At 35.8% G+C, this 13,702-nt stretch overlaps 1 protein-coding gene across 1 annotated transcript in view; it reads right to left on the bottom strand.

The window, feature by feature from the left end:
- Positions 1–47: 47 nt before the first annotated feature.
- LOC119640123 (stAR-related lipid transfer protein 13) overlaps positions 48–13,702 on the bottom strand; it is a 30,956-nt gene continuing 17,301 nt past the window's right edge. Inside the window, exons 3-8 of the mRNA XM_038037958.1 lie at positions 3,852–4,003; positions 2,115–3,729; positions 1,158–1,644; positions 820–1,092; positions 557–736; positions 48–472 (exon numbers count right to left, since the gene is read on the bottom strand). Of these exons, the coding sequence (XP_037893886.1) occupies positions 358–472; positions 557–736; positions 820–1,092; positions 1,158–1,644; positions 2,115–3,729; positions 3,852–4,003 (2,822 nt within the window). The 3' untranslated portion in view covers positions 48–357. The remainder of the gene's footprint in view (positions 473–556; positions 737–819; positions 1,093–1,157; positions 1,645–2,114; positions 3,730–3,851; positions 4,004–13,702) is intronic.

Raw genomic sequence — 13,702 nt, 5'->3', positions numbered from 1 at the left:
TTCTTAAATATATACAAATTGTTGTTGTTTTTTTTGTTTTGCATTTCTTTTTTTTTTTTTTTTTTTTTGGGATTATTGGTTTTCTTTTTTAAATCTGGTCCTGGGTATTGAATACGATGTGTTTGTAAAAATTTTCTAAAAATTTATACATTCAATGAAAAATTGCTTTTACATGTAAAAACATTTAATAAATGCTTTGAATATTTTTGAGACATTTTTTCGCATTTAAACACAATTTGCGCGCTTATATTTTAGTTAAGCAGAAACTCAATATATTTCGTTTTCTTTTCGCTTTGTTCACTTTATTTATTTATTTATTTATTTGCGATGTCCTTTTTCCTTGCGGCAACCAAAGGCTTAAACTTTACTTTCAGGTCCATCGGCTACACTTTTGAACGCTAAACGTATTCGTGTTAAATAATGCGATGCTATGTGACCGTAACTTTTATTATACCATTCGGGCGTTTTACCTCTGTGTGGAAAAAAAAAATTAGATTTTTAATTAAAAATTTTAGATTAAAAATTTTCATTAGTTCGTTAGTTTTTGCAATCTTACTTAACATCAACTCGGGCCAAATGCATAATTCGTGAACGACCACTGCCGCATGGTTCAATGAGATAACGTGAGGCCAAGACCACACCACGCACAGCATTAAACATCGGCCTGGCCTTCGGATGATCTATAGAAGTTTCGACAATAACACAAGCTCCACGCGGTAAATCTGAACGCCATGATCTGGAAAAGTAAAATTTTTAATAGTGTAGTTAGATCTTTCTGCCTCTCTCTCTTTCTCCCTCTCTCACTTTCTCTCTTTTTACCTTAATACACAATAATCCGTTATTTGCTGCCCATCTAGAGCATACTGGAATATTTCGGTGCAGTCATCCAATTTCTTAACAATTAAACTTTGCAAGAGTTGAGGGTCCCAAGAGGCGCGCTGTTTAATTATATACTCTAAAACTTCTTTAGGCGGTCCCTCCATTTCGGTAATGCAACGCCACAAACGCAAGGGATGACCATCGCCAACTTTCTTATAAGCGATTTCCACATTTGCATCGGTTAAGGAATTAATTGTTATCCAACCTCGCGATCTGCAAGTAATGGAAAAAAAACAGTGATAAAAATCGAATGAAACTTAAATCCTTGAGAGACTTACTTTTCTCTGCCCTCCTTAATGGTAGCGCTTGTACTCTCATACAAATAGCCGCGCCAATTATGAAATTGCATACCCTCACCTAAGGCCTCCAACGGCAGTGGTTTCGACTCTTCCATATAACCGAATTTACATTTGCTGAGCTTCTCCTTAGACGCTGTATAGATTTGCTTGTAATTTTCTATCATAAAAGCCAAACACTCGTGCGAGGCTTTCGCCTCAAACAGTTCTTTGGCATCCGGTACACCGGATCCTTTGCCTTTGCGACGTGGCGAAGCTGTTACCGAACTACTACCAGTTGATATATTATTGTGAAAAAGTGATGGAGCCAAACACACAGCCAGATTGTTGGCAGTCATTTGATTGTACTGAGCATTGGCGGCAACTAACGTTAAAAATTCTAATAACGCGTAGAGAATTTCGCGATTTTCATCGGGTAACAATAGGACGGCACATTGAACAGCATCTAAACGTACTTCATTGGGTAAATCTGGAAATCAATAAATACATTCGTATAAGAATTTAAGTAAGCTAAACGCGTTGGAAGTTGACAATGCTTTTAAACTAAGCCTCGCTTATATGTAGTCTGTGTAGTAGTCGTGTGTAGTCAATATGTATGCATCCACCGATTTGGTTAACCCTTCGTCCGTCAATAGCAGTTGATACTGTCTTTTAATGCGCCTCTGTAGACGAGATGTCGTCACTTCATGTCCAATTCATCCTAAAGTGCTCGTTGTGCTTACTAAAACTGGTCCACTAGGCACATTATCCCACAACCACAACTTTTATACAAAAAAAAAGGGTGATGCCCATCTTGCTTATCTTGCCCATTGCATGACGGTCAAGCATGTAAATAAATTGACTTCATGTTATTCTTAAAGTAACTCTGAATGAAATTCTTTATAAGAGCTTTTCCTAAAGATTTAGGACGGGAACGATTTCTGTAAATTGTTTACTTACGTTGAAAGATGGTAGCAAATGTTTCCGACATTTTGGTAGTCAACAACGATTCGGGTAAGTCACGAAAATATTGCTTCAACATATCGGCTACATCGTACGCCTGTTGGGTATCGTAGACGTCCATGCACTCCGTTGTAGATTCTGAGTATTCGATAAGTTCTTTCAATTTTAATATTCGCGATTTCACCCCGCTTTTACGGAAGAGGCCAATTTGATCTAAAGCATTCAATTGCAGCCAACGCAATGCTGCCCTTACGGCTATCGGCAAAGTTTGTCCGGTGCGTTGCAGTATAAGCAACAGTGGTACACCAAATACCTTTTTGTCTTTATAATCTGGCATTTTTATTTTTTTGATGAATTTCGGCAATTCCCAATTCCAACCGGAACGATGTGTAGGGCAATAGCGTTCCATGTAACCGGTGAGTATGACTAGAGCCAGTTTTCTTAACATTTGTAACTGACCGGCGGACATCGCAGCGAAGGGTACTCCGTATTCATTTATATGAGGATCATTTTTTTGGGAGAAACATTTTCGGAATATCATATTGGGACGTTCGGTCATTTGAAAACTGTGCCATCTTACTACAGGAGTCTTTTTCACATTATCGTTTTCTTCTTGAGGAGGCTTAGCTTCTTTTCTGCTCGTTGAGCGTGAACGAAAGCTAGCCGATCGTGAACTTTCTTTTCTCTTTCCATCTCGACCTAAATTTAAAGAACCTCCGCGCGACAACTTCTTCATTTTTACTTCCGTCGTATTAGAATTGGCATCTTTTATCAAAAGTTTTCTACCCTGATGGCATTCGGAATCTGAATGGGCTCCGATATCGTCTACTTTACCGCTTCTCTGCAGAAATCTACGTGTTTTGGATGGAGTTTTACGTACAGTACACTTATTTACAGTTGAAGAGGACTCCTGACTATCGCTATAGTATGAAGATGAATCATCCGATTTTCCCTCCTTGAGATGTGGCATAGTGTTTGTGAAAAAATGCAAAGGACTAGCTCGCATAGATCTCGGTGTTGAAGGTACCTTTTTTGGACTTACACGGTTCGGACTTAAATAATGGTCACTTTGTGATGGAACTTTCAATTCATTGCCAAAAAATGGTGGTTTATGAAACGTGTGCTCAGGACTTACTGCTGATGGGGAGGGAGGTGTTGAATATATAACTTCTGGTTTTCTATTGCCACCGCGTTGACCAAGTTGAGAGAGTTCCAAAGCTTGGGGACCGCTTAGTACAATGCCCTGACGTTTTCGACGTCTCGATTTTATGGACTCAACTCTCCTTAGAAACGCCTTGGCCCCATCTTTTAAACGTTCGCTCCCAGTTCTGCGTAAAGGACTGGCATTCGCGTCTAACGATATGTCTGTTAATTCGTCAGCATAAGCACCGGGTACGGTCAAAGATAAAGCCGCACCTGACAAGTCATAAGCATCATCTTCGAAACGTTCGGGACTTGATTCTTTGGATGAACTTTCAGTTTTCTCAGCGGTTAACTTTGTGACTGGCGGTATCTCAAGACCCATTTCACCGATACGCGACCACCGTCGTATATGAGGCTGGAATGTCCAATTTTCACTTAAAGCAAAATTTTCATCATCTGAATCTTCTTTCTGTATTTAAAAAACGAAAGCGAGAGAGGGAAGAAGGGAGAGAGAGAGAGAAAGAATTGGAAAATTAATGGTGGTGTTTCAAACTTTGGGATTATTTTAAAAGCATTTTCTGAATCATGTACCTGTGGCGTCTGAGCCTTGTGTGATTGATCAATGCGCATATTCGCGCAACGATTTAACACGCACAAGCGCCTATAGAGTGACTGCAATTGATCATTTTCAAGATTAGTATGATCTTTGGCTACATTGGTTAAATCAATAGGAAATTGATGATCTGTAAAAAAAAAAAAAAACAAAGGTGTGAAAAATTGTAAAATTGCGAGTTTTATTAAGGTTTTTAGATTAATATCTGTCTCGCTCGTACTTCTCAATAGTTGGTTGAATTTACAATACAATATCTTTCAAATGTTGAAGACTTCATTATACAGGATTCTTCTTAGGAGATAGAAAGCCTATTTGACACCAAAGGAATTACGTACTCCGAACATTTTTGGAGCTAATCTTTAGATGTCAAATTTCTTTGTAGATCACGTAGTTGCTTTACACACTTGTTGCACAAGTAATACTAGGAAGTTAATAACACTAAGGAGAAGGTTTCTTTTTGAGGGACGTAGATTCCTTATTCGCTTGCAATGCCATGCAAGTTGTATCAAGAGCACGACATTCTCTAAAATATAAATACAAATTTTTTGTCATAATCAACTCACATCGATCTGCTATTCGGACTACCCGGATTTCTATTCTTAAAATGGCTCCCACGAAAAGCGATCCTTTATATGGCCACAAGTTCTAACTTGCCCTATATTATGGTAAAAGTGGTGGGTGCAGGGTATTTAAGGGCGAATCTAAAATCTAGGTTTGTTAGCATGATACCGAATTGCAAAACCGAAAAATAGAATGAGTCAGCCGACAAATAAGCCATGCCCCAGCGGAAAGGCAGCGTTTGGAAAAAGAACAAAAACCTAGATGCAAATATTCATCAGAGCATATCTGCTTTAGTGAAAAGAACATCATTTTGCTTTTAGAAAAAGCGGTTTCGCCGAAAGTCAAATTGAGGGCATTGCTGCACGAATTGGGGGAGTAAGAGTCATACATAACTGATTTGTCTCTTTAGAATATAACTTGCTTTTGCGCTTTTAAAGAAACATCTCTAGCAAAAACTAGCTCTATGAGAGAGTTAATGGCTGTGAACGATTTACCAAATTTAACGGGACACGTGCTCAAGGACAAAGTCATTGTTATGAAATATCAATCTTGCTTGCGAGTATTTCTGCTCTGACCTTTCGCATCAAACGCTTTCGGCTTTTTTCTTCTGATACCAAGAGCTCAGTAATATTGAGTTAATAATAAAATCATTTTTGATTTGAGAAAACATTTTGATACCTTTTGTTTTTAACATCACCAGACAAGAAGTATTTTATATCCCCATCACCGTTAGGATATATTGAAAAGTTTTTCTTTTCACTTTAACGCAAAATTGAAAAGGAGATCACTCTCAGCACTGATTGTAATAAACTCGATAGGATTTTATGCAATTAAAATAAATTCTTTTTATAAATATATATATAAATCACATATAAGCACTATTCCTGCAATTTACGAGAACGTTGTTTAGCGATGTAAGGAGAACTTACAACTAAATGTAGAATATTAACAAAGTTCAACGAAAAACCAGATAAAACCACGCACATATCCAAACATTACCAGGCTTAGGTATACAAGTTGAGACCAGTAAACATATAGATTAAAAAAAAAAAAAAAAAATTTATATAAAACAAAAAATAAAAGAATCAAAAAAAATTAAACTAAAGTAAACTAAGGAAATTTTTAATTGTCAGACCGAAAATATTGACAATTGGGAAAGAAACTATAAAAAAAAAATGAAAAAAAAAAAAAATGAATTGAAAAAGTCTACCAATACCAACCAAGCCTATGAGTTATGCATGTAGGAAATCAAGTTATTTTTGCCGGTTCTTAATGTTGGCACTCACGCACACCGATACGCATTCAAAAAAAACCAACAATCGAATCCATGACTGACTCTTATGTTATAATCTATTCATCGTACGATATTTGTGTACGTATTTATTACTTATACATTTATACACATATTTACATAAATTTGGTTCTCTTTCGTTATTTGTTTTCATCTTACTTTGTATTATACGAGTAAGTCTGACTGTCTGATTGACGCCTAATCATTTTGTCGCCAATTTTTAAGTGCAATGTTATCATTAGAACCAATGATCACTATTTTATACGCATAGGTACATACACACACACATACATATGATATTATATGTTTGTATACGTGTGGTAGCAAACACTTACGCATTATGTTGTTACATTTTAATTGAAATTTTTAGTAATAGTCGTTGCAGTTTTTTGTTTATGTTATGTTGGATCAATAAAAAAAAAAAAAAAATGACTAAACAAGAGGTTGTTGAACTTTTCTGAATTACAAAATTACGAACCAACTTAACTAATACATGATCCAATCGATCTCTTCTTGTCTTGTTCGTTGAGGTTAAAAAGTTGATTCCAGCAACACGGATTGCAGCTAGTACTTGTTTGAGAGCAAAGAGAAGGCAGAGAGTATGCGAGTTGTCGTCAATTCTCGATTAGATTTTTATTTATTGTGCTCTTGAAAAACAATGGCTTGAAGGAAACAAAAAAGCAGCAGTAAAAATAAATGCCTTTAATAATTGCCTGCAGTCCGTTCGAATGCTAGTATGGTAAACAAATCTCCTTATAAGTCACGGGAAACAATTAGGTGAACATTGTGGTAAAAACAAAAAAGAACGGGTCCATAAATATCCTTTAAAGCAGATATATGGTAGGAGAAACCACAAGTTATAAATGCTTGGGTACTTTCTCTTAATTAGGACCAGATTTCCTCTCTAGGCAAACTGACGGCATTTGTTTAAACACCAAACGTCAAATTGCAAATGCTTTTGGACACCCGTACAAAGCGAGTGTGAAAAGCTATCAAGAATCATTTGTTTTGTTTTGTTTGTTATTTCTAGGATTACTCACAAAGAGCTTGGGCCAGAAATAATCGTAATGCCTAGTGTTGTTTAGAGGGTAGGATCACTGGAACAACCTAAAAGAAAGGTATGTTTAGCAAATTTTGTGGAAGGAGGGAATGTTGGTAGGCTAATAATGTCCGAAGATTTATGGCACCCGCCAATTTGAAGGGTTTTTGATTTTAAAAATTCAGCATAAGGCAGTCAACATTTCCACATAACATTTACTGGTTTTTAATGGTATGATGCAGTAAATATATATGTATGTTCAAAAAGTAAGACCAATTTAATTTTTATTATTCCAAACCCATTTCGTCGCCTTCCTAATAATCCGTAAACTCAAATAATATTCCTTGTTAACACTTTGCCCCGGTCGAAGGAGGTCAAGGCGCACAACACCGGGAAGATAGATTTCACCGTCACTTTGGAAATAGTCTTGGTCTTCGTTTACCTCTTGCACGATATTCGCTTGATTGATCGGTTATTTCCGGATACCAGGTGAGTAGCAAGCCTCATTTTATTTTATTTCGCAAACACAATTTAGTGCAACTTCTTGGCTCAAGAAGTTTATGTTTCTGACGTGAAATGTAACTTAACTATTGGCCTTAGTTTTTTCTGCCGGAGCCATGTGCGCTCTTGCTATTTCGATGGAAACGTGATGTTGCGCATCTATGTCTACAAAAACTGAAAACAATAAAAAAATAATCGACATTTACCGAGGTTGCTGTATTGTCGGCGCGTCTGTGAACATATCATCCCCATTTCTTAAAGTTACGTTCTGAATCCATGAAGGGCTTTTCGCACCAAATTTCAGCTTGCTGCTTTCATTTTTGTGTCTGTGGCGATTTGGCGTCAAACTGACCGATTTCCATAAGTCTAGTCTTAAGCATTTAAAGAAAATTCTTTTTAAAACGTATTAAAAATGGCAATCATTCGTGTAAAGCACTGTTAATTTAAGAGTTCTGAAGTAGCCTGAAGATTATGTTATTTTAGTGTAAAAAGGAACATTATTATTTTGAACAAGTAAGAAAATTATAATCGTTCCTGACCGAATCTTTTTTACTGATCATCGTTATTCTAAAAGAGACAAAAAAACTAAAAACAAAATTTTAATGCTTTTAATATGGTGTAGCAGATATTTTTTTACTTTCAACATACAAATTTTTGTCATATAGGTATATGGGCGTTGTAGGCGTGCCTTTTGCAAAGTTTAGGTCACTTCCACTTTCTTTACAAATTTGTAGGGGATATCTCCGTTTTTGCGAACGTGAGAATGTTTACCGCAGCTACTACACACTTGCGTAGACGGGCAGATAAACGAACGGACCTGCTTTAACCAATTTTTTATGCCTTTAGCAAAACAGAGGTATTCTGATATTACGTTGTGCTGTAGGTGAACCCTTCGGACGGTTTGGACCAAGCTGCGAACAAGAACTTCCAATGTTTCTGCCAAACTTAACCTCAACGGCTGAGCTTTCGCGGACAGGCGAATGTTTGCAACAGATATTACGCAGACGGACAGACGCACATGCCTAAATCGATTTAGAATCCGATAATATACATGTGATTTGTGGGGTTCTTCTGGACGTCACAAACATGTTGGCAATGGGTATAAAAATACATATAAGCTATAGATCTGTTCAGATAAGTATATTTTTTATAATATATTTTGAATGCCTTGCTCACCTGCCCGCAATGGAACGGTAAAGAGAAAAATTTTAAATCTCAAGCGACTAATAGACTTGAATTTTAAGCAAGAAAGGATCCTATTATATCTTCATTTTATATTTATAATCTTAATAGATGCAAGATTATAGATCGACTTAGCCTTAGTTACTGTTGTTGAAATTCTTCTGCGTCTACCAAAAAAATGAAGACATCAATCCCTAGGTTAATACAAAGTTAAAAGTTTACGACCACAAGTCAAATCATAAAGCGGTTTATTGAGCGATTCACATGAACTTTTTTTTATAAAATTGTGTGCACAGAAAGATCTTTATACCAAATCCATGTTAATGCAATAACTAAAAAGCGAAGAGGAAATTAAACGCCTATGGATTTAGGTAATGGAAGTGACTTGCCTATTACTGTTATTATTTATGCATAACGCAGGGGATAGTTCAATCGCAAACAACAAAGCATTTAAATCCCATTTATCTTAGGTTACCATTCGTTTATTGCTTATTCAATGCCAGCAATTCACAATATTAACTAAAAGTTGTTAATTATGTGCGTAAAATATGGACTTTCAAATGAAGGGTCTCACACCCACTACGAACGACTAAATTGATTTACAATGCAGAGCATCACGTTAGAAAGTGTACAGCAAGAAAAGTAAACTGAAGCAATAGCAACACGTAAGAGCGGTAAGACAATTTGAATTTCTTTACTTTTAGAGATAATGACGGCGTCATATACTAAAGATTCACAGAAGTCATTGAAAGGTTGACCCGCAATTCAAAGTGGTTGATTCACCTCGGCATTGGTACAAGTTTTAGGCAACTTTGTAGTCCAATAATTAGGGGTTGATCTTGCACGAATATGAATGTATATTATTCGATAAAAACGGTAAATATCGCCCACCAGATAATAATACTAAAATAACGAGGCAACCAGTTGAGATAAGTCCACTTTTCAAGACTTTTGCAACTCTCACAAGGTGAAAATGGAATTGCCCGGGTTCCATCCGAAGCCACCCAAATCAAGTTTTAAAAAAACTTCTCGCATCGACTCAATTTGATTCAAGTACACAACAGAGATCGGGGACTTTATACTATACCCCAATAAAATTCTTCAAAATAGGCCTAATAAGTACGGTAAACACTTCTATTATCGCAAATTAAAGATCAATTTAGGATCGAGTATAAACCCCAAATCAGTGAATTATGAGCTTTGCAAAGGTTTTCTGAGAGAAAATATTCCTCTTTTATAAGATAGAGGAATGAAACAGGGATCCCATTAGATCCATTAGTTTAGATGTAGATGTTAATGTTCTCCGAGAGAGAGAGAGAGTGAGAGAGGGGGAGATAAGGAGAAATATTACGTACGTAGACAAGTCTATCGTCAATGGTCTTGCCGTCCATATAATATCCAATATTCGGTTCACAACTAGGCTTGGATTGAACGATATCAGAGCAAGTGTGATTATAGGAAATCTGAAAACTAATTGAAATTTCTTCGACAAAAATAAAAATCATTTAAAGCGATTTTATTTAAATACTGTTCGGTGTATGGTATGAAGCATATCAACGCATCAGAAATTGTCGCTTTGAAATAATTTCCCCCATGTATTCATTTTATTACACTTTAATGGATGTGATATCGAGGCTCATCACTATTTAACAAAACAATTAATTTTAAATGCAAATTCTTAGCGAACAGAATTCGAGATCACCGTTGTTGTATGTTTGCGAGTAGCCAAAGTAATCAAAGCACAAGACTTTCATAAAAAAACAGAGGACGATTACACAATCGAGCTCAAGGACCGTACGTACAATAAGTGTGTGCACGTTCTCAGGTTTCTAAGAATATTTCTTTTCAGACAAACGTAATAAGAGTATAAGGTGTGGACCGCATGGCATGTGCACAAGCGCGTGTTTCATTGCATAAACAAAAGGAATAAAAACGAAAAGAAAAGACGAAAAAAACGGAGTTGAAAGAACTCCGTTTCATTTTAAAGGGTAGAAAATTTAACCAAAAAAAAAATATAAAAAAAAATACAAGATATAAAAGGAAATATCGAATATAAGACTGGAAGTGTTAAAGATATTAAATGTGATAAACAGCAGACAAAAAGGGTTAAAGGGCAGCAGAAGGCTGAATGATTAAAAATTCAAAAAAAAAAAAAAAAAAAAGAGAAAAGGAATTGTTATTAGCAAAAAATGGGTGACGGCTACAACACAAAACATGTTACATGGATGCTTCACTTGCCAAAACGACTAACTCCGTGTTAGAGATATAATAATAATAATAATAATAATAATATTAGAGAACAGTTAGGAGGTAACAAAGTGCTTTGGTATTAAAATTTAATAAAATTAAAAATGGAGTTAATCGATTTGGCAAGTGAAGCATGCATATATATATATATATATATAAAAGCAAAAACAAAATAAACTTCGCTTGTTCACAATCTGTTGTGTGCTGGCTTCACTGTATTAATGCTTGAGCAGTTAAAGTATTGATTAAAAATTGTAATATATTTTCCGTTGTGTTCTGTTCTGTTCTTTTCTGTTCTTTTCTCTTTTTTTAATAAACATTTTTAAAAGCATTAAAATGTTCTTAATTTCAAATCCTTTGATATATAATCAAAGCGGGAAAAATTGGAATTAAATTGAAAAGCGAGCACAAAAGATAAAAGTTCTTTGCTCCTTACTCTTGCAGAGAAGCACGCGTGCGCATAAGCCATAATTTATTTGAATAGATATTAAAAGTAAAGCTGCTGCTGCTGCTGCTGTTGCCCCATATGAGTTATAAATACACATACACTTGCCAAAGATTTTGGTAATGATCTTATGATCATAACTTTTAACTTAAGTCAAATTCAGCGTTTACATGCATTCAAAATGAAATTAAAAGTCTTTCGCGGACTATGACTTTGGCTTTGACTTTATGAAAGATAAATTGTGTTTCATTGTTGTTGCTGCTGCTGTTGCTGTTGCTGTTGTTGTTGTTGTTGTTGCCGGACTGTGTCGTTTGATTACACTGCAAACGATAAGTTTACGTGACGCTTTGTCTCGCTCTCTCTCTGTCTTTCTGGCGTGTTTTTTATTTTTCCTCTTCCTTTAGCTGGAACACTTCAAATATGTCTTTAAGGCATATTGGCTGATGATCGTTAGTTTAGTTTGTCTGTCCGCCCGCTCGGTACAGCAAAGTTGCGCCTAGCCTTTACGAAGAAGGTTGGCTTTGTGTTGTACTCACTTGACTGACCTTGAAATATGTTTGCATTAAAACATAAATTTCCTGATTGTGTTATGGCCGTTGTTCGGGTTGTTTCTTTCTCTTGTTATTATTGTTGTTGCGGTTGTTGCATGCATATAATAAAATGACTTTTTTTTTTTTTCTTTGTTTAGCACTTTCATTGATAAATCGAGATGGTATATTAAGTTTTTCAATGCGATCATTTGCATAAACAACTCGCGTTAAGACAACATTATTGAGAGCTGATTGACACAAGAAAAATTATTACAGAAATATACTTTTCTAGATTTCTTCTTTTTTTTTACGGCGGAACGAGTATCAATGTTTTGAATTTTTAAAAGCGCTTTGCAATTCTATCTCTACGCATAACAAAAAAAAAAAAAAAAATTGCAAGAATAACTTAGTTCAAAATTAATAAAGCGTCCAAGTGGAGCGTAAATGCTACTTAAGCCGTTTGGGCGGATAACCCTAATCTTCGATTTTCGATAACACATTGGGAGGGACAATTTAGCATGCTAGGTGGTTGTGAACGGCAATACAGCTTGCAAGCTAATATGCCGTCTCGCCTAACTGATTATTGCGACACAAGTGGCTTTCCATAAAAGCACTTCTAACTTGTACCGGACAAGGTGTGCAAGGCATGGCATTAAGTAAACGAAGAGAGCCAAAAAGATAGTAAGAAGTTTGCTTTACCGATTCGCGCATTAATCGCAAATTTTTGTTAATCTTCTTTCAAGGAATTGAATGTCGGCGTCTGAAGTCGAGTGAAACTTAATCCCGCATTTTCGCAACGCTACACATAAAGTGTTTTAAGGCACTGAACTATCACATGGTTGGACGGAGGCACGCTTTCACGTATGCTTCAATTTGATGTGTTACCCTCCGATCTAGTTAAGGACGTTGGACCATCTAACAAATGTGTGTGCTTTCAAAACTAACTACCAGGTTGTAGTCCAACTCCACACTAAGGTGGATAACGGTTTTACCATTGACTTCGGCATAAATTTCGCTCTTTGGACCATGCGCAAAAAGATAAGTTCCCATTCGTCGAGAGCGTTTGTACTTTATGGAGTTTCCGATGCACCTTTCGAACAAAAAAATAGCTTTTGGAAGGACTGGACCTATTTACAGACTCAAACTTTTCTCATATCAAATGGCTTTCGTCGTGGCACACTCTTATAAGTCAACATTGCTATCGGCTGCAGTGAATCATGTAATAAAGAAAATTTCGGAAAAAGAAGAAAATGACTTCGTTTTGTACGATAGGCTTTGATAAGGCGGTGGCACAGGTTGCGATATTGTATGGTTTCTGTACATTCTGTTGCATCTGTTGCGAAGCTTCGAAAAGAAAAAGCGAAAATAGATTACCTTTATCTAATATACAAAGTTGAGTTTGTTGGCTTTTTAACTAAAATTCGCAAATTTTAATATCACTTTACATTAATGTAGGGTGCTTTGAGCTACAACTTTCGTTTTAAGCAAAAATTTGAAATGTTTTCTCATACGTAGTTTATCTACGTTGTTCTGTTCCTCTTCGAGGGCTCATTTTGCCAAACCCTAAAAGTGGGTGTGCTTGTATGTACGCACATGCATACCTGTTTGATATTTATGTGAAATATATATCTTTCGTTTCGTAGGTTTGATTGTATATTTTCTTAATTCGTATTTTAATTTTATTTTTCTTGTTTTCTTCTTTCTTTGAAATGTTCTTTAAGGATTTACTTTAAGAGAGTCCAAGAAGTGATTAATGCTCCGTTTAATGAGATTCTTGTAAAAGTTATATCAATGTATACTTAAGCATATACACACACATGCACATGATATTCTCTGTCTCTTAAAATATAATATGTGTGTGTCTGCGTGCGTGTTTTTTTTTTCTGTTGCATGTTGTTTTCTGTGGCTGATTACCTTTTTTCTTTTTTTGAAATTTTGTTAATTTTGTTTACGAACTTGCCGTAGGTGTCGTTGTTCTTCTTCTTCTTCTCCTTTTTTTTTTTTTCTGATTTCTTGCTTGCTGACCGTGAATA

Source organism: Glossina fuscipes, unplaced genomic scaffold, assembly GCF_014805625.2.
Source record: "Glossina fuscipes isolate IAEA_lab_2018 unplaced genomic scaffold, Yale_Gfus_2 115, whole genome shotgun sequence".
Lineage (NCBI taxonomy): Eukaryota > Metazoa > Arthropoda > Insecta > Diptera > Glossinidae > Glossina > Glossina fuscipes.
This window is presented reverse-complemented; position numbering and strand designations above follow the sequence as displayed.